At 33.4% G+C, this 23,240-nt stretch overlaps 1 protein-coding gene across 1 annotated transcript in view; it reads right to left on the bottom strand.

Annotated features, from left to right (window-relative positions):
* Positions 1 to 2,199: 2,199 nt before the first annotated feature.
* The window catches only part of LOC135198055 (ras-related protein Rab-8A-like), a 128,918-nt gene continuing 107,877 nt past the window's right edge, over positions 2,200 to 23,240 (bottom strand). The window contains exon 5 of the mRNA XM_064225449.1: positions 2,200 to 13,628. Within this exon, the coding sequence (XP_064081519.1) occupies positions 13,530 to 13,628 (99 nt within the window). The 3' untranslated portion in view covers positions 2,200 to 13,529. The remainder of the gene's footprint in view (positions 13,629 to 23,240) is intronic.

Genomic DNA, 23,240 nt, shown 5'->3' with positions numbered 1-23,240 from the left:
TTTTTCTGAAGCTGGCTGACCTCAAGGTTTCCCCAGACTGGGGTGCTGCATATTGACTTTTTTACCCCTGCTCCTTAGGGTTAAGGTAAAACTGCTTAACAGTTGCCATGACTGCTTGATTCAGCACCTGTACTAGAGAAATGGTGCAAGGTGGTAGGAGTACAATCTTGAAATTATTGCTGGTGTCCTTTAACCACATGTGATTACCCTGTGTGCTGTCCATGACCAACAGCAGTTCGATTTGAATACAAAGCTCTTGACACTTTGCCTTGGCATCCACAATGCAGTGTGTTTTCAGCATGTCAGGAAAAATACTGCTGGTCATCCACCTGTTTGCACTCCTGTACCCACGGACACTATTGCCATCCATGTTATGAATGTTCTTGGATGGGCAGCAGTACGTATGATGACTGGCCACATCTTATGTAACCCACGCTTGTTAATGTTTTACAGGAAATTCTTTGTTTGTATGGTGTTTTTATGTTGCATGGAATCTGTGGTTATTCAGCAACGGGACCAACAGCTTTACGTGACTTCCGAACCACGTCGAGAGTGAACTTCTATCACCAGAAATACACATCTCTAACACCTCAATGGAATGCCCGAGAATCGAACTCATGGCCACCAAGGGGGCAGGTCAAGACCATACTGATCAAGCCACTGAGGTGCTTTTTACAGGAAATGAACCAGCCAGCAAACAGAAGCCATGAATTCCTTCTGTATTCCTAGCTTCTGCTGTGCCGCTATATATGAAAGGAAAAAAAAAAAAAAAAAAAAAAAAAAAAAAAAAAAAAAAAAAAAAAAAAAAAAAAAACCCAAGGCCTGTTTCTGTATGTACCAAGATGGCAGGGGTACCCCTTCCATCATCTTAGTCCCTGTAAAGGTTGCACGATTTTGGTCCATAAATCATAGCAGGGATGCTTACTCTTCTTCGGCTATCAAGTGCAGACTTTCTCTACATCTCTACAAATTTCTTCAATCTCATCCTAACAGTCAACTCTGCCAGTCCCATTTCACTCTCAAAGAAACCATTCCCTTTCCCTTCTTCCTTCCTCTTGATAACCTTTAACTATGCTTCCTCTTGATAACCTCCAACTATACTGCATGGCCGACGTGTCGAGTCAATTCATACATGATGTAGCTCTGAGATAAGCAGAAACATGCATAAAATAAAAGTGTTCCATCAAAATCATAGCGGGGTTGCTTATCCTGCTTTGGTGATCAATTGCAGACACTCCATAAGTCTTCAGTTTTCTTAATGGCATTCCTGTTCTTCCACATCATCCTAACAGTCAACTCTGCCAACCCATCTCACTCCCAATGAAAGAGTTTCCTTTCATGTCTTCCCTCTTGATAGTACCTCCAACTTTACTGAATGGCTAAAGTAAATTTGGGCATGATGTACCTCTGGGATAAGAAGAAATGTGCATAAAAACTTCTTTCTTTCATAAGACTGCATACCATCTCTCTCTCTCTCTCCAGAGTGGCATCCCTGCACTGCAACAGTGGATGCACATTTTCCACACATCGTCACCATGCCATGACATATCACTCTAGCCATGGCATTCCTACTGAACACTTGCTCACTGGATGTGGAGCTGTTGGACTTAATTGGTAAGCCACTACATTATTTGCCTCTGGTTTTTGGTTTATGACAGCATATTGCACTGGAGAATTCAGGGAATATGAAAGAAGGGAGGATGTCATGCACTATGATCAAGCAAACTACAAGTAAGGTGTACACTTGTTATGGACAGTTCCACCAGCAATGTAGCCCAAAGACCTCAAGACCTAGCATAATTTGGAATTCATCAACAACTCCAATGGTAGAACCTGCCTGCGGCTCAACTATGTACTTGATGGTGTGGTGCTCTGGCAAAAACCTCGGCATACTGTCCAAGAAGAAACTATAGGTTAGGTACATCAGATAAAACCTATTTCCTTAAAAGTTTGTTATTTATATATTGATACATAAATGGTGATAAGAAAGGAACACTGTCTAAACATAAACCTTGTAGCACTCCTTTTTTTCCCCTTTCCATAGTTCCATGAAACTGTACTTTAGAATGGCAAACTTCAAAAAAAGACATCTGTAAACAACTAGACTGCCATCCATTGGCAATCACACAATTATATAAGTAGCTTGCTTAAGGACTAACAGAAAGTACCACTCTAGGGATTTTTAAATACTACTATGAATTAAGAAGCTGTAATATTTTTATTTAAGTTTTTGCACTGTTATCTATAAAAGTGATGGCAAAAGAAAACAAATACTCTGATAAACATTTACAGTTGACAAGGTACACATAGAAAAAATCTATGTACACAAACTACAGTTATTACTCATATGCCATATCAAATCTGCTAACACTTGACATTGCTATTGGGTCCATAGGGAGATTATAAACCACATGTATTACAATGGATACATTACAAATGTTCCAAACATATTCCATGTGTATTATCCTGGAAACATTTTAAATGTCCCAAATAATCTGAAAAAGTATGTACCATTTTACTTATTCTACAATAAAGTCTGAGCTATGTATTCTCCAATCTGGTCTAAAAAAAAAAAAAAAAACTTCCCTTTTACTTCCAAATTAATGTGCTGCAATTAAAGAAAATTAAGTTCTCATACATTTTATGTGAAATAAATTTGTTCTATAAACACAAAGTATACAAGACATACTTCAGATACCTGGAGACTTTTCTCATGGGGCTGAAACTACCATATACAGTACGATTAAGTACAGTTAGCTGGGTGAACTTAAAACTTTTATGAGTAATCATTTTAAATCTGTATCAATGCCTGTGCTCTATTTACATAATTGAGCATTTTCATATAGTGGAACACAGTAAGATGCAGCCATTTGTTTAACAAGTTTGCAATGAACAGATATACACAAGCAAATGGAGAAGAAACATGGCAATGTCATGGATATCAGTGGCAAAAGAGCCAATTTCAAGAAAACAGTAATACAGTATGTATATATATTACACAAAATAGAAAAAAATCAATTATAGCTCAAAGAAATCACTTCCCTTCTCGTTGTTTACCTGCATTTCATTTTTTATCAAAATGTAGTGAAAGAAAAGTAAGTTGATATCAGCATACAGTATAAAATTTATCCTAAATATACTATGGACCATGTAACTTCAGACTGTCATGGTTTCATTTACGCACCACAAATTGGCAACCATATCCAAAATCTATGTCGTGCAAATGCCATGGCCGTTTATATTCTTTTAGTACAGTACATCATGATAAGAGAAATAAAAGTTTATTGCATGACTCAGTTGAATGGTCCCAAGTACTCTTTGATGGATGATGAAAATTCTGTAAAAATAACTATCTTTGTAAGCTAATCACCGAAAACTTGGCAATGATGCGAATGGTAACGTTCAAGAAATGCAAAAGCTCACACTCAAAAAAAAAAAAGCTCCTATAGATAATTCACCAGCCTAAAGATGTAAGCCTTTTGGTAAACTATATATAACCCTTATTACTGAATTTGATAACAGTGAAAACTAACAAATATAAAGTAAAATTTGCCTGCAGCTTTTGCATGCTTTGATAAATGTTTGGCATTACTTTTTGGTTGCTTAATTCTCATAAATATTCTATTCCATACACTGGGAGCATAAGCCCAATATACTTCTATATTCATTTATAAAAAAGATTTGATATGTACATTATTAAACCAATAATTCAGGATTAAAATACAGTACTAAACTTCTTTATATCTTACAAAATTCTATAGATAAAATTGCTTCTTTACTATATAGCAAAATGTTAATCTTTGCCAAAGCTACAGCTGAAAAAGAAAAACATTCACTGCTAAACATACTTCAATCACAAAGATATTCTTGTTACGTTCACATTTTGCCTATGTAACACCATAAAATATCTTGAAAAAGCTGACAAGGAACACACAAGCAAACACTGAACAAACTGAGTATGACTTCCTGTTAAGTAATACAAATTATATACATATTAAATCAAAGCATAAATGAGGTGCATCCTCCTCAGCTTAACAACTAACTTGTAATAGTAAAGGTACTTTGAACTAAAAAAATTTACAGAAATGTCTGAACTACTGAGTCTTTTGATGAAAAAACTAAACAGCTATATTATAAGAAACCTTTCTAATTAAAAAAAAATCTTCCAAAAACAGATTCACTAAAATCTGAGAAAAAATTTTGAAACTACTTGAGTTTTATAAAAGATATAAAAATTTTTCAATTAAGAACAAGCATGTCTTGCACATACTGTAGTTTAAGAATTTTGCTCTTTTCATACTTTTAATTTGAGGGGTTTAAATCATTATAGTATGTGAACAACTGAATTACATGGCATTTGATTTTATATAGAATAAAATATGCAAGCATCCCATGAATACAATCAGTATTGTAGATCCTTAAGTTGAACCATGTCCTTCCCATTTTTCCCAGGGTTTCTGATTATCTTTTGTTTTTGTTTTTTATCATTTTAGTTTGATTTTCTTTGGCTTGCACTACAAGACCTGAAGTACAAAACACACATTGGCCTCAGGATTAGGTCAGAGTGATCATAGCATAGAAAATATGCATATCATTGATGATATATTACTACTCAAAAAACTAAAACTATAAGTTTCATTACGATAAATGGCATTGTCCAGTGTGAATCCTGTCTCACTTGCACAGCCACAAAGTTCTGTCATGATAAAATAAGCACAAGAATAAATACATGAAAAAGGATTCATGATTAACTTCAAGCTATTATATCAATAGGTATTATCATCCGATTCAAGCACTAAAAAGTTTATATATTTCTTTTGCTTATTATTATTGTTATTTCATCAAAACGTGACTTTCCTAAACTTTTTAAAATTTCATTTTACACTGCTTATATTATCTACAATCCCTCCCCTTTGAGATAATTAGGACAAACCATTTGGACCTAAGATACAGCACACCTGATGTATACTAAAATTTCTTTCTGTTACTTGCCTCACTCTGGGAACATTCACACTTATAATCATTTTAGCGACATTTACACTTGGTTATCACTGTGGGGATGTTTACAAATGTCATCACTGAAGACATGAAGATGGGTGAGACTGACTTACTGATCTGACATTATAAACCAGCATTAAAACTAGCATGGCCATCATTTGTCTTCCCAAGGATGCCTGTTTCTGATACATACATCACTTACTACACCCAAATCACGTTTCATTCCAAAAATACCTATCTGAAAAGAAAGTTATATACTTTGTCTATTTTATGGGAACTAAAGCAGACTTCAGTAACTACAAGCCAATCTCTATCATACCAGTTGTTGATCTTGAAAGGTTACTTGAAGGCTTAAAAATATTTATTTGAATCTTAAAACAAGTGCTTCCTTTCAGTCAGCCTGCATACAAGAAAAAATTATGTTGACTGCATTTGACAGCATCAACAGACCACTATTATGGAAGGGCTCATGTCACAATGGCATTCCCATTAAATATGTAAACCTAACTGAAGTTATTCACATACAAAGTAGATGGTCGCGGGTTTGATTCTTGCATGCTTGTCAAGTATATTAGCAGTAAATAGTGAGTTGTTACATGGGGAATGTTATTTCATTTCTGCTGACTCCCATTTACGTATTTCTATAAAGAAAAAAAAAAAGTGGTCAAAGAGAATGTTCTGAGTTGAGTAACAATACACACTTAACAGAATATGCAGATAATACTGTTGTAATCAGCAAAACACTGCAAGATTTACAAAGCTTGCATAATAGATTGCATTATATATCTAGGGTGATGAAACAAAAGAAAAAAGAAAAAGGACCGAGTACTAAGCACAAACGTTAGAGATAACATTACATGGAGAAAGGAATAGGAATGAGGTTGAATCTTTTACTTATTTTTGAACAATGATATCCAGTACAGGTTCCCTCAAGTTGCAATTTAGTAAAACTAATTAAAACAATCAAACAATAGATGGCTGAATATGACTTAAAAACCAAATAGACTGAATAAACCTACAAAATTAAGATATGTAAGTTTAGCATGATCTGTATTGCTAAATGGACACAGATCATGCTATGACACTGAAACATCTGTAAGATTTTGTCAATTTGAGAATAAGGCTTCTTCCTGGTAAGGTGGTTAACATTATCTAATTCTGATATACTGAATGTGGGTTCAAATCCTTCTACCTACATCAGAATTTCTTCATTTGGATCTTAAGGGTTTGTAATGATAAGTACCCAAAAAATGTGAAGAAATAAAGTTTAGGTGTTGTCATTAAAATTACATAAGTATCTGGTAAAAAAATGTTTCCAGTAATTCTATATAAAAACTTCAAGATGATTAGGAGTCAGACAACCAAATACACTTAGAAATGATACCATACGGGAAATTACAATAATTCCATATTTAGATGAGATTATGATGTAAGGGAGATGACGATGGCTTGGCCATGTTCCTTGAACAAGCCTGGGAGAATAGTATGTACAGTAATATTGTCAAGTGGGTTCTTGCAGATGCCAGAAGAGTTGGAAGACCCAACTATGAGAAAGGGAGGCTGGAGATTTGTGGAAAGGTAAGGAAGGGAGGATAAGAGGGGTCATTTTTCACATAGGTCCTTGGTGGCATCATGGAAGTGTTAGAAGTAATGATGGTGATGATTACGAGTTCCAGACGAAAGTTATTACCATACATGTTTGAGAGTGAATAAGAATTGAAGCTTGTTCAGATTCCTCCCAGTGTTTCCTTTACCTAGATAAAAATATCTATCTTATACCTAGTAACATCGGTTATCAAGGTGATATACTGTACTAACCTTTGTCATCACAAGTGTTTCCACAAACTATTCTGTTGCTAAAAACTCTTAGACACAAGACTGTCAGGCTTGACAATTAATGATTACAGTATGCAATCAATGTAAAAACTATAGCCATTATACTGGCACAATTGCACAATGAAGCACAATAGATACCAACCTTGAAAGATTTCTTGAGCAGGTCAGTGAGTGGAACAATCAGTACAGGAGGCTAGATTTGAACTAAAACTCCGGCAACAGTGTTTAGCTTTACTTTTATATGACAGGTTTCATTGCCTCATGTACCTGCTCTCATTTTGATTTGACATCTGAATTTGTTTTTCACTTTTGGAGCACTTGAAAATATATGGTCAAATCCTATGAAATAATTTTGTTAGGCATCCTATATGTAGTCATGATTTTTTTAAATTTATGTATTTGCAGTAATTTATTTTTTGTTATTTTCATTTTCATGCAACAATGCTTTTCTTGGTTACTTTCTATCAATCACACACATATTCCATTTTGTGGAAGCCTAGTAAGGGCTTAAATCTTTTCAGCTTACTCAATTTTAATGCAAGCTCATTATGAATGCAAAAAATAAAATAATGGTTACTGTACTGGGGTGAATCCTTACACACTTTCTCATTGTTACCATAAATGATCAGTTAATGAGAGCTATAGATTGTAAATCTGTATAGATTTATATACTCTGGTCTACCTTAGTTGAATGACACCACTTCTTACCTCACTGCAACATCACTTGTCTGGTACATACAATGATAAGTGATGCTATACTTTATAATACTGCTCTCATGAGACAAAGAAACAAGATCTTCAACTCCTTTTGCCATCCATAGTTCCAAGAATCATAATTTCCTTTCCTCAACCCTGATTAGCAATATTTGTCTATTTCAACTTGACACTGTCCTTGTATATTAAGAATCAGTGCCCACTTTTCTCATTCTAATACCAAAAAGTTGGAACACAAACTAGGCTTGACAGGAGTAACTAAACATGGGCTTGATAGGTCATTACATTCTCTAGTTCTGGAAATGTCAAGAGGACTTGTCTACCTTGTATTCAGAAAGTATCTGCCACTGTCTATCCAACTTTAATCTAAATTAATGACCTTGCTCATGTAACATACAATATCCTTGTTTTATGAATGGTCTTGTCTTGATCTCAAGTATGACCAGTCTCTAAAATATTCAATATAAAATTCTTGCCTGACAATGTGAGCAATTGGTCTCCTCTTGGTTTTCCATTAGTCAAAATGAGTTTGAAGCTTTCTATCAGTCAGCCAAATTGATTTTCATGTCCACACTAATTTGTCAAAGTAGTGTACAATGACAGCTTCTGTCTATGACCTATCCTATGTCATTGTCTTTGCTATTATTATACTCTGATGATGATGATAATAATAATAATAATAATAATAATAATAATAATAATAATAATAATAATAATAATAATAATAATAATAATAATAATAATAATAATAATAATAATAAAAGGCAAAAGATTTATGCGTTTTGAACGATCAGGCAAAGATCCTCTGGGACTATGTATCAGAACAGATAGGGTGATACGTGCAAACAGACCAGACGTGACGTTGATTGACAAAATCAAGAAGAAAGTATCACTCATTGATGTCGCAATACCATGGGACACCAGTTGAAGAGAAAGAAAGGGAAAAAATGGATAAGTATCAAGACCTGAAAATAGAAATAAGAAGGATATGGGATATGTCAGTGGAAATTGTACCCATAATCATAGGACACTAGGCACGATCCCAAGATCCCTGAATCTGGAAAAACTAGAGGCTGAAGTAGCTCCAGGACTCATGCAGAAGTGTGTGATCCTAGAAATGGTGCACAGAGTAAGAAGAGTGATGGACTCCTAAGGAGGCAGGATGCAACCCGAAACCCCACACTATAAATACCACCCAGTCGAATTGGAGGACTGTGATAAAAAAAAAAATAATAATAATAATAATAATAATATGTAGTATGTACCTCACATGTACTAGCAGAATAAAAATTCTGGATTCAATTCTGACCAGAAGTGTTTATGGACGAAAATTATATATTGTCGCTCACCATATAATGTGAGTAAATGCTACGAAGAAGTATCCGAGTTCTTGTTATTATTTGCTCTCACACACTATGTTAATGTGACAATGTTTAACTTTCATCAATAAAACAAACCCTTCAAACCAGAATCAAGTTAATATTTTCTGCCCTTGGCTGCTTGAGATACTTACATATTATTGTGCTCGGGCTTACAACCCATTATAATAAAAGGTACCTCAACTAGATCATTACCATATAACGAAAATGACAAATTTTTAATCAATTTGTATTTTTCATAACTAACAAACCTTCGGTTCTTTAATTAATTCAAGCCTAAAGGATTTGTTGTAAAAAAAAATCCTTCAGGCCAGAATTAAACAATCACATTAACATATATATAGTGTGAGTAATAACTGTGTGCTGACAAGAAACAACCCAGATTCATCTACGCAGAATTTACCACAGGCCATACATTGGGATATATGGAACTGTTCCAGCAAGTGTCCTGAAAAAGCTAAAAATGCTAAAACTTACACCCTACACATTACTAAATTTTGAAATCTCAACTCAAAACTCCTATCATTACAAAACATCACATGCAGACCATCTCAACCTTTCTGATTATCATAATCTTTGTTTTGTTAAAACTGATTTTTGTAGCCTTCTTAATCTGTTTTTGATATTTTTACTTTTCTAATAGCTCTTCCTTTAAGTCTGTTATCAACACCAGGCTGTCATCATACAATAACTCCCAAAGGCTCTCTTTTTATACCTTTGAAGCTCTTACAATTATGATGATAGACATTAGAGGTCACTGTGCTGATCCTTCATGGAAACCAACATTTACCTCTAGATTTTTATATACCTGTCATTGCTTGAAATATGGATGTTGTGTTATAACAAACCTATCATTTACATATTTTTAATTAGTGTCTGCTTGTTCACTGTCCATCTTATTTGTGGTCTGGTACTCTTTGTCAAATCTCTGCAACAGATCCATACACCTAGAATAAAACGTATGTGATTTTTTTTCCTAAAAGAAAAAAAATCACTGACAGTTGTTTAATGATGAGATTTTTTTCAATATTTCCTGAACCACCAACTTCCATAATTTCAAAACCTGCTCCACCAATCTTACTCCCAACAATTTTTCCCATTCTACAGCACAACTATTTTCTCTGTACATATATTGTTTTATGATGCACTTTAAATTACTATTCTAATTCCACTTCTATAATAGCTTCAATCTATTTCCCTCAGCTCTACTGTGACTTACTTCATAATTCTCATTATCTTAAGGGCTGCCTTATCCTCTCTGGAAATCACATTCTATCATGGTCAAAGTTTCATCTTAACTCTCCAGTTCTTGAGCATACTCTTCATTCAGCAGAATCTCAGATACTGTCTCCATTGTTCTGTCTTCTTTCTTGTCAAACGTTCTTAATTTTCATCCTATACATACATAAACAATATCCCCATTTACTACAATATTATCCACCTTTCATTATCCATCTTATAATAATTTTTTTTTGCTTTCATCTGAGAGTGAAGTTGAAATTCTGTATTCAATCCTTCCAAATCTTCCTCTTTGGCACCCTCCTCTTCTCCCTATAGACCTCTCTAATCACTTCTCTGCCTGTTCTCTGCCAGAGTTGGTATGCTTTCTTCTTTTCTTTAATTAACCTGTTACCTTCCACTTAGAAGTAATGCAAGACACTCAGCAATATCAAAACGCAAATGCACATGTGAAAAATATAACTTTCACAATCTGCAAATGACTACTCAACACCTGAAGCACATATCAGAGTATCACACTCTAATCTTAACATAGTAAAGAAAAAGCACATTATCATCTGATAATAAATACACAACTCTTTTGACTGAATATGTAACAAAGGAATTTTCAGTTTGGAGCTGGTAAATGCCAGTCACTTACATTCAGATCTTTTTTTCTTTATTAAAAACGCTGTATATTCAACAAATATTGCTTGTAGATAATTCATACAAAAATATCTTTTTTATAAATAACAATTGAAAGGCACTAACTAAATGCTGCAGGGGTTAAAGAAAAACACACAAGAGCTTACCTAGCAATAAAAGTTCCTTCAACTGAGTTAAGCCAAGAATGATGATGTGACCATTTGGTGATATGTGGGTATGTACTCTTAAACCACTGTAGGCCTTAGCTAGCAAAGGCTGTGCTTTGTTCAACTGCAAAAAGGATTATTTCCCAAACTTGTCAGCCACTGTTAGCCACACAAGCACAAGTAAAATAGAATTTCTCTTGTAGACAGACTCTGATTAGTTAATAAACATTTCAAAATTCTAAGAGGATATGATGCTTGTATGTGGTTTGGGAAAAAAATAGCTTATTTAACCTTGTGAATGAAAAAAACAAAAACATGAGAAATCTGACTGACCAAAATTTATCCTTGGGAACTAAAGTCATATTCCAACTCCTCAAGGTGCATCATGCAGAATAAATGGTATACGTATATAATTTGACCTCAATTACAAATAGTTTAATACGAAACAATAAAGACCCACACATTCTACATTAAGTCTCTGTAGACTTAAGATATATAGCTTTGTGTAACTTAGACTTAAATTTGGCTCAATTTATAATATTTTCAACTGGGCAAACTGTCAGCATAATTCCAGCAATTTACATAAAAGGGCATGAGTTAACTAAACACACAAAACCTAAGTTAAAGCCAGACTTGATCCAGTGACCTGTATAAATAGCAGATAGGTACTTGCTTGAAGAAGGTCATAACCACACACTGCAAAAAGAACGCTAACAATATACGTACAAGGAATCTTATCTTCCACAAAACTTTAGCAAGGTTTGTATGACACTGAGAAGAATGCACCATCATGAAAGAAAAATAAAATAGTAAGCAAAAAAAAAAAAAAAAATATTCATGACTTCAAAAAGAGAAATAAACACACACTGGAATGGACAGGTAGGAAACATTTAGGTACCTGATAACAAGGAACTAAATCATAATGGAAAACACTGCACATTTACACAATTTCATAGCTACCTTTATGGCTCCATAACACCTCTCAAATTTTCAAAATTACATACCTTTATGTTTACATAGACACCATGGGTTACATGGATATCCTTTTATTAAGAGGGCAGTCCTTGAAGCAATTTTGTAAACATACAAAATCACTGTTGTGGCACCAGAGACTATTAGTAGTAGAGCCAATTTCAAGTTCAAATGAAGATAATAATATGTGATTATGCCATTAATTATGACTCATGTTTCTTTTTTACTCAAAATCTTATAATTCCAAAATAGCATAATTGCAATTAAATCATGAGTTAATAATCATCCATCTGTTGGAAAAATAAGCAATCTGAAACCATAGGAAAAGTTAGTTATATGTATAAAAAAAAAATCATAATTAAAATTATGAGCATGAAACAAAGAAGTACCATTAATCACATTGCTCAAGAATTCTATAAATGGAAATTTACAGTACTTACAAAATACCAATCATGCAGATCTGAAACAACCAAAAGACTTGACATCTACAGTAAAATTCTAAGAGTAAGCTCATGGTTCAGCTTTGTATTAAATTGAAGAAAATGGAGAATTTAACAGACATTGAATAAGACCTAAAACTGTGTGCCTACAAGACTTTATACAATTTTACTAACCATCTCTTACTTCAATCTAAATATATGGAAGAATTAAACTGCTTTCAAAGACATATAGACTATTATCCCAGAAAATTGTCACTAACAAAAACTTCCTAACAAAAGTTGTATCCTCTGGTTTCAAAAAACGTTCCCATGTTATAAAAATGATGTTTCAAGCGTGCATGGCATATATAAACTTGCAAATAATGAGCACAATTAGCTTTCAACTATTAGAAAATCTTATACTTTACGGTATATGATTTGCAAAAGGGCGAGTTCATAAAATATATTGATATTGCTTCCTAATTACTCTTATTCTATATACAGTACAGTGTCATATGAGTGAAGCACAGCCATCATGGCTTATGGCTACAACATGGCTGACTGGAATTACACCTTACTGGATGGATATTGTGCTGTACATCTTAGATCTGCTGTGAAATATATGTAGGACAAAGGAGAAATTTCAATGTAGGAGTTGAAAATTATACAAACAAGAATATAAACATACAACTTTCTAAATCACATACATGGACATATCTACAATCACAGATGCATAGCATAAACAGATGCTGACACAAGAAATGCCTAACCAACAGATGATGATGTTGCAACACTTTTATATTTAGATATGGTTGCAGTCCATCAAACAGCAAAAAATATTTTAATTGACAACAAAGTACAATAAGAATTGTCTTCAAAATACCCTATCCATTTTATCTTTAAATTCTTTTCCATTTACAATTGAACTGAAACTTCACTTCTGAAAACCAGAGGGTCCCTGGCTAATGCCCAAAGGTCTGTGAAGATTGTTAAGATACTGGTATGTAGTTATACTACATGCCAGCAAACACAGCCTTTCAAGCCTGTTCTCATTAAGTTGCAACAATCACAGGGTAAGCACACAGTTAAACCAATCACTTCCTGACTACCATCATAACTACTTCCTGGCATAACCAAGACACTTCCATAATAAGGTGAGCTAGAATACACCACAAAGGAGATCATAGGATAGTACACTTAGCTAGCCAACTACTGATGGATTTTCGTGGTGGTTCGTTCGGCTTGATTGTGTGGCCACCCTTGGGAGGATTACTTGCTTCCTATAATGAAAAAAAATCAATCAAAACAGCATGACAACCATCAATAAAACTTCATTAGTATTTAAAGATTAATCCTGAGACAAAAATGAAGCAAATGAAGGCAGAAAATGTCAGTAACCCTTGGCGTAGTACTGATAATGTCTATATACTGAAACCCCTCTAGTCACAGGGGACGAGTACCAGACACCCCTGTGAATAGCTAGAATCCATGAATACTTAAAAACCCCCTCTCTAAAAATGCTTATAACTTCCTATCTTGAAAGTTCAGATGCCAAATGTATACTTAAAGTATCATCCTACATCAAATAGTATACCTTAAATTATCATTCCATTACTGTATTAATCTTTGAAATATATTAAAATCATTTTAAAGTCATCTTAAACAGTTTAAAGTCATCTTAAACAGTTCAGATGCCAAATGTATACTTAAAGTATCATCCTACATCAAATAGTATACCTTCAATTATCACTCCATTACTGTATTAATCTTTGAAATATATTAATTTAATTTTAAAGTCATCTTAAACAGTTTATCATTAGAAATATATACGTACAGCCAATAACACGCACAGAGAGAGAGGTTACCGAATGGGCAACATTGTATATTTGACTATCAAATATTTCGGAGACAGATAATACATAAAATGTGAGAGAGAGAGAGAGAGAGAGAGAGAGAGAGAGAGAGAGAGAGAGAGAGAGAGAGAGAGAGAGAGAGAGAGAGAGAGGAGGTTTAGTCCCGCATGGCAGGAAACAATGAAGTGCTTTGCTAGTTGTTCCCAGTATTGCCATTGGGGGATGGCACTGTATATCTACACTGAACAATCGAAGCGCTACCCGCGAAATTTGAATTAGGCTACCATATGTTGGAAACTATTGCTATATAATTACTGGGTAAGTCCCATATACAAAAAAGCTAGATTCCACAAACACTTAACACCCATATCTAAAAACACATACATATATAAACATAGGTGCCTAAATATTTTGAAAAAAAAAAAAAAAAAAAAAAAACACATACATACATACCTGAGCATCTAATAGTTTTATCACAAAAAATGCAATTAGTCATGAAAATTATATGAAAATACAGAAAATATTTCCAGGTTTACGGCACTTACGACGCCAATCTGGTGGAAGAAATATGACTCCAAAAAGGCAAAATAATAAATATTTAAAGGTTTTTATGAAAAATGCAATAAAAATGCAGTTTACACAGTTTTTAATAAACCCAAAGTACTAAAGCAAGGTTTTCTTAGATTTTTTAATGTTTTTTTATGATGTTCTTGCTTACAGCAATTTTCGGCTCAAGACACGTCTCGAGGGAACCCTCATCGTAAACCAGGGACTACCTGTACAGTAATTAAAGACTATTTCTCTGTGAAAAATACTGCAAACAGGCAAATTTTCCACATATGAATTGAATATTCGTTCCACAGGAAAATCCTTGAATAGTTGAAGCTGCGAATCCGGAACTGTGAATAGGCGGAGTTTTGAAGCAAAATTTTGAGTAAATTTTGCATCAGATCTCTAACAAAAAACCAGAATCCGACCTGATGAACCATATGATTTTTGTTGGTGGCATTGCTGTTCAAAGCCAGCTAACTCTTCTGCTATAGTTTTGAGCAAGTACTCGCTTGTGCTGGAACATTAGGTTTTTTGGCTTTCTGTAGTACAGCATTTTGATTCAATCACGGATCTTATTTTTAATATGTTATTAATTTACTATAATAATTAGGCTTGCTTTTCAATGTTTTATTACTAGCAACAAGATTTGTGCTACACTACAAACTACTATACCTAGCCTAGCCTAAGGAGCTGTCAACCATCAGAAATATGGCTGCACTGGACATAGGCCATTTTTATACAGTATTCAAAAATAAAAAAAAGGATGTCTAATATGTTATGTTAATTAACTCTAAAGTTATTTATAATTGTAATTTAAGTATAATGTTTTGTATAAAAAGGAAAGGTTAGGGTAATAATTGGTGGTCAAGAACAGATCGATACATTTACAGTTACTTCTTATGGAAAAAAATTTATTTGGATCTCAACTGAATCGCAGCTCAATGCTTCTTCTAGAGCAGTTTAGTGTCGAGGTCTGGGGTTCTACTGCATGTGACATTCCTGATTTCCACTTTTAACAAATAAATTAGTGAGAACAATTAGTTGTATCATCTGCCTGGAAATTGAGCACATCTCATAATTCACAATTACTTATGGTAATTCTTCATGACCAAATTTCCATATGAAAAGATTGTATTACAACATTAATTCCAATATATTTTATGGCAATACTTAAATATCTGTAGACAACAAATTAGCAAGTATCACATTGGACAAAAAAACCATCAAAGAAATCTTAGAAGAATTAACTTTCAGTCTATCCAATTGTAAAAGTTTTTAAAGCTGTAACTTATCAAAAGTTATATTTAACTCTATAAGGATAGCCCTTAAGTCCTGAGATAGTTAAGAATCTTAACAGTATGATGTGGTTAAACTACTTCTTAATAACTAACTAGCAAATCTGGAAACCTTTCCAAGGGTCGTACCAATTACATTGTGCCTTTATGGTACTTATCTTCAGTACCATTTCACAGTACTGAAGATATTTAGCAACACCCCTTTCCACACTTTCATTAACACTATTTTATTTTCACATGCTCTCTTTGGTCTCGCCCCACATACTTTGCATCAACTTTTACTTCACATTTCACAAATCCTTCTACCAAGCCCTTACAAATCTACAGGGATGCCTCAGTAATTTTGTGAAGCTAATCTATACAATAACAACAACTCAGAATGCATTTGGGACAATAAATTAATTTCAAAGTCTTTTTGCTCTCAAAATAAGAGATGCTATTTTTGAAATACTTTTATTTGAATTGTGTACAAACACCAATTATGTACTTGAAAAAACTGGTTATTGCCTATTTATCTACAACAAACTTTATGATAAAATGGAATCATATGCCTGTGCCCTTGAACATGTTATAAACTGCATTAGCTCATTAACCTTTTATAATTTACACATGCACACACATAATGCACTTGGCAAACTTGACATTAAATTCTAGACTCAAACATTACTAACTGGCTCCAGTTACAAGCTAGAGCAACCCAATAAATTGTAAAAAAAAAAAAAAACTTGCTGAAAACCAGCTTGCAGCTCATTTCAACAAATACTTTATAAATTCTCTAAATTGTCTGGCAATTAAAAAGTAGACCTACTCACAATACAGGTATTAAAGTTATATTGTTACATTACTCTTGACATACAGTTGTCACTCAAATTTTGCTTGGGTAAGAAAATATGTGAAAACTTGATGTCACAAACTCAATTTCCTTCATCATTGGGTCTGTGGTTGCAGAATCCTTGAATAGGGGTCAGGCGCATATTCATTAGTGGAGTATGCTTTGGAGCATGAAGCTTAATCCTTTTACAATTCTTACGTATGACAGTCGATCCAAAGCACTTTTGCCTTGTATCCAGATTGACATATACATAAATGGTATGGTTTTCAATGTTAGTGACTAAAGATTTTAGGTGAAGTCATTGATAAAAAAGCAAAATTTGAGAAGTTTACACATAATGTTTCTTAAAAAGTTGGACATCTTGCAGAAAAGTTTTATGATGAAGTTATTATATTTATAATTGTATCAGCTCTGTTCCCCAGCGTAGTCTTCAGTTGTTAACCCTCATCTCAAACCCTTGGACAGAGTTATGTTATCAGTTCAGTTTATTTTGTTGCATAAAATGTACTAAAACAATAAACATCCTTTGCACTCATCTTCAACTGACATAGTACTTTTTTCTCACACTTGTAGATAGCCTACTGCTGCAAACAGTGCGTTGTTCTCTAATATTATTTTGGCTATTAAATAATAATAACAATAACAGTTTGCCGAGTCTTCTGATCTCAAAATGTCTGGGTAAGGAGCAAATCCATTCTTGCTTTCTGCTGATGTCTCCTGCATGCAGGTGTATCGGTTTAATTTTCTATTCCCTCATATTGAATTACCTATAACTTTCCCATTTAACCAGTCTCTCAGTACGCTGACTTCCCATTTGGGCCCTCAGGTTTAGTCTGTTGACCCTATCAAAAGGGGTTTCTGGTGAAGATTTAATGAAAAACCATGAGAGCAGTAGAGATGCAATCCATCTCTGGTATAATCCAAAGTAAACATCAGCTTAAATACTTCCTACCCACCTCATTTGACATACCTAACACAAAGCAGCAATAGAACTACTAATAAAAAAAAAACACACAAAGCAGTAATTAAACTAATCTAAAAAAGTTCTTCATATTCTGTGGCATTTTTTATGCACCTAGACGACTACAGCTGTAATTTACCTTTTTCCTCTAAGGCTCAGGTATTAGTAGTTTTATAAACCATGGCAGCCCCAATCATAAAATTGAAAGCTTCAGCACAAAAAAGCAAAATCAATCTCTCTTTCTACAGTAAAACCTGGTGTTCATCTCTCTTTTTGCCCAATAAATGTCCACTTGGGAATTATTATATAAAAGAGTGGTTTTACAGACAGTGAATACCTGTTCAATGAAAACTATTGTTCCTCTTTAAGCTTCTTGATAGTACGTATACAGAAACTCCCAAACTGCTTCTTGGTCAGCAGAAGCTGCTCCATCTGCAGCCTATATTTTGCATTCCAAATTTACTGAAATTATCATATTAGCCTTCGGTGGTTTAACACCTGCAGAGCTAGATCCTTTGCCTTCTACTTGCCTGATGATTCTCAAAGAACATAAGAGAGAGAGAGAGAAAGAGAGATCTGCATGATGCAGTGCTTATGTACCTGCTGGTGTGGCTGAAACAATGGTAGGATAATGCAGCATGTGTCTATAGATTGTACAAAATCTAACATGGCAATCTTGCAAAGTCTTCACGTTTTGTGCTCTTTGCAGTACTGAGAGCTTTACACTTCTGGGCCTGATTAAATATGACACATTTTTAATCAATTTGTATTTTTCATAGCTAAAAAACCTGAGGTGTTAACAATAGGATAATCTTCTGGCACTAGCTGGAAACCAGTTAAAAAATTCAAAGATTGTAAAGCAAGGAATCTGTGGCATCTGGCAACTAATGAAGATCTTATAATTACAGATTATATAGCTACATCACACCTAAGATCCAAGACCCACAAAAATTAATAATCACTTCATGAGACAAAGTATGAGTGGTGCTAAGACCTGAAACAAAGCAGCCAATACACAGCAACAGAGCACACAGATCTACAGCTCATTTGTTGCTGTTCAAACTCATTAACTTTAATAAAATTGCTTAAGTATTCATGTTAGCAAATAAATATATATTTTATGTATGTACAGTATGATTTTCCAGATATCTCTACTTTAAGCACTGCATACAGCTTTACTCTGGTTTACATATACTGTATTTTAATGGTATAAGGAGACTAATAAGGATGTGTAATTTATACATTTATGGCCTACTAAACTTTCTTGGATTTGTAAGTCACCTGCAGGTTTATGCAAATGGCCACAAAGCTCTTAATATTTAGCAATTAACCCTTTAACGCCAATTGGACGTATGGTACGTCGATATAAATTGTCTGTTGGGTACCGATTGGACGTATGGTACGTCGATATAAAATTTTTTTTTTTTAAATTCGCGGAAAAATACTTATAGGCCTAATAGGCAAAAACTTTTGAATCAAACGCCTTGGGGGATGCTGGGAGCTCACGGATCAAGGTGTTGTTTTCTTTACAATCGTTACCTAGGCGCGCAAGCACGAATTTCTTTCTTCTCACACTAAAAAACATCAGCGACACATCTCAGAAATTATTTTGTCACTTTAACAATTTTTGCACCATTTGATATTAGCCGTTACATGGAGTATTATATATGAAAATGTGCGCAATTTCATGTAGAATACAACTAAAAACAACTCATGGATGTAGCTTTTATCAGTTTTGAAATATTTTTATATAAATAAGGATAAGTGCAATAATTTCAACCTTCAGTCAACTTTGACTCTACCGAAATGGTCGAAAAACAGAATTGTAAGCTAAAACTCTTAAATTCTAGTAATATTCAATCATTTACCATTATTTTGCAACAAATTGGAAGTCTCTAGCACAATATTTTGATTTATGGTGAATTTATGAAAAAAAACTTTTTCCTTACGTCAGCGCGGTAACTCTTCCGAAAAAATCATAAATTCTTTCGTCCGATTGTCGTAATGTTTGCACCATTTTAAATTAGCTGTTACATAAAGTTTTATAAATGGAAATGTGCGCAATTTCATGTAGAATACAACTAAAAACAATCCATGGTTGTAGCTTTTTTCAGTTATGAAATACTTTCATATAACTCTAAGTGCCAAAATATCAACCTTCGGTCAACTTTGACTCAACCGAAGTGGTTGAAAAACAGAATTGTAAGCTAAACCCTTACATTCTAGTAATATTCAATCATTTACCTTTATTTTGCAACAAATTGGAGTTCTTTAGCACAATATTTCGATTTATGGTGAATTTATGAAAAAAAAAAATGTTTCTTTACGTCCGCTCGGTAACTCTTCCGAAAAAAATAAGAATTTTTTTCGTCCTATTGTTGTGATGTTAGCACCATTTTAAATTAGCCGTTACATAAAGTTTAATATATGAAAATGTACACAATTTCATGTAGAATACAACAATAAACAACCCATGGTTGTAGCTTTTATCAGTTTTGAAATATTTTCATATAAATAACGATAAGTGCAATAATTTCAACAGTTGATCAACTTTGACTCGACCGAAATGGTAAAAAACGCAATTGTAAGCTAAAAGTATTACATTCTAGTAATATTCAATCATTTACCTTTAGTTTGCAACAAATTAGAAGTCTCTAGCACAATATTTCGATTTATGGTGAATTTATGAAATACTTTTTCCTTACGTCCGCATGGTAACTCTTCCGAAAAAATCATAAATTTTTTCGTAATGTTTGCACCATTTTAAATTAGCCTTTATATAAAGTTTTATATATGAAAATGTGCGCAATTTCATGAAGAATACAACAACAAACAACCCATGGTTGTAGCTTTTATCAGTTTTGAAATATTTTCATATAAATAACGATAAATAGAAAAAATTCGTCCTTTGGTCAATTTTAACTCTACCAAAATGGTCGAAAACTGCAATTGTAAGCTACAACACTTACAGTCTAGTAATATTCATTCAATTACCTTCATTTTGTAACAAACAGGAAGTCTCTAGCACAATATTTTGATTTATGGTGAATTTTTGAAAACAGCTTTTTTTTTACGCCCGCGAGTTACGAATTAATGCATCATTTTGTGATAATATTTTCTCTGTGTTGCCTTGATCATTTTACAATGTGTTATATACCAAAATTATCGCAATTTAGTGTACAATACAACAAAAGAAAAATTAATTTGTTAGCTTTAACGGTTTTGCTCACAGCGCGATTTGTAAACAATTATATATGAAATTTTTTTTTTTGTGCTGTCATATATCCCAATATTTATATATGATAATGATATTTTTTTTCCATTCTGATGGTTGCATACTAAACTTCAGTCAATGACAAAAAAAAGGAGCCAAAAATGAACTCTTAATCTTGAAAACTAAGCGTGCTGTGATTTTTTGAAAAAAAAAATTTTTCTGATTCAGCGCTCACTCACGAACGCCGCTGGCATACAGGAGACGATTTTTAAAATACCGCTTCAGCGTTTAAGGGTTAATCAAATACGCATACCAGAAACCTGCAAAATTGGAGGGTCAACTGTATGTATAATCAAATATAGGCTTCCGGCATAATGACCAGTTTTCAAGAGGATATTTTACCCAGGAAATAACTTTTGGATAACACCCACTCTACTGAGGCTATAGATCAACTTAATGTGGATTTATCTAGTAATTTAAACATTATATCAACCCTTAAACGCCAAATGGACGTATTAAACGTCGAGTCAAAATCTCCCCCGATTGCCGAATGGACGTACCATACGTCGACTCAAAAAAGTTTTTTTAAGAATTCGCGGAAAAATACTTATAGGCCTACCAGCCAAAAACTTTTGAATCACGCGCCTTGGGGGATGCTGGCAGTTCATGGATCAAGGCGTTGTTTTGTTTACAATCAATACGCAGGCGCGCAAGCATGAATTTCATTCTTATCGCACTAAAAAGTATCAGTGACACATCTCAAAAATTATTTTGTCACTTTGACATAATTTTGCACAGTTTTAAATTATCCATTACATGAAGTATTATATATGAAAATGTGCGCAATTTCATTTAAAATACAACAAAAAATACTCATGATTGTAGCTTTTATCAGTTTTGAAATATTTCCGTATAAATAACGATAAGTGCCAAAATTTCAACCTTCGGTCAACTTTGACTCTACCGAAATGGTCGAAAAACGCAATTGTAAGCTAAAACGCTTATATTGTAGTAATATTCAACTATTTACCTTAATTTTGCAACAAATTGGAAGTCTCTAGCACAATATTTTGATTTATGGTGAATTTATGAAAAAACCTTTTCCTTACGTCTGCGCGGTAACTCTTCCGAAAAAAATCATACATGCGATTGTGGTAGTGTTTGCACCATTTTAAAATTAGCCGTTACATAAAGTTTTATATATGGAAATGTGTGCAATTTCATGCACAATACAACTAAAAACAATCCATGGTTGTAGCTTTTATCAGTTTTGAAATATTTTCATATAAAAAATGATAAGTGACAAATTTTCAACCTTCAGTCAATTTTGACTACCGAAATGGTCGAAAAACGCAATTGTAAGCTAAAACTCTTATATTTTAGTAATATTCAATCATTTACCTTCATTTTGTAACAAATTGGAAGTCTCTAGCCCAATATTTCGATTTAGGGTGAATTTATGAAAAAAATAACATTTTCCTTACGTCCGCGCGGTAACTCTTCCGAAAAAATCATATGTGCGATTGTGGTAATGTTTGCACCATTTTAAATTAGCCGTTACATAAAGTTTTATATATGAAAATGTGTGCAATTTCATTTAGAATACAACAAAAAATAATTGAAGGTTGTAGCTTTTTCTCATTTTCGAAATATTTGCATATAAATCACGATAATTAGAAAAAAAAGCACGTTCGGTCAACGTTTGAATATCACCAGAAATGGTCGAAAAACGCAATTTGTAATAAGCTAAAAAACTCTTATATGTTAGTAATATTCAATCATTTACCTTCATTTTGCAACAAATTAGAAGTCTCTAGCACAATATTTCGATTTATGGTGAATTTATGAAAAAAACTTTTCTTCCCTCCGCGCACGGATTCTCCGCCATAAATCTCCGAATTGCGTACATCGCATTCTCGGAAAATTTGCTCCATTTCATATTAGGCATTTCATAGAGTTTTATATATGAAAATGTGCGCAATTTCATGTAGAATAAAAGGAAAAATATTTGAAGGTTGTAACTTTTCTAATTTCCGAAATAATTGCATATAAAAAAAAATTATAAAAAAATTTCGACATTTGGTCATTTTTAACTCGTCGGAAATGGTTGAAAACTGCAATTGTAAGCTAAAACTCTTACAGTATCGTAATATTCAATCATTTGTATCATTTTGAAAAAACAATT

This window comes from Macrobrachium nipponense, chromosome 21 (genome assembly GCF_015104395.2).
Source record: "Macrobrachium nipponense isolate FS-2020 chromosome 21, ASM1510439v2, whole genome shotgun sequence".
Taxonomy (NCBI): Eukaryota; Metazoa; Arthropoda; class Malacostraca; order Decapoda; family Palaemonidae; genus Macrobrachium; species Macrobrachium nipponense.
Note: the sequence above shows the minus strand (reverse complement) of the source record. Positions and strands in the feature narration are given on the sequence as shown.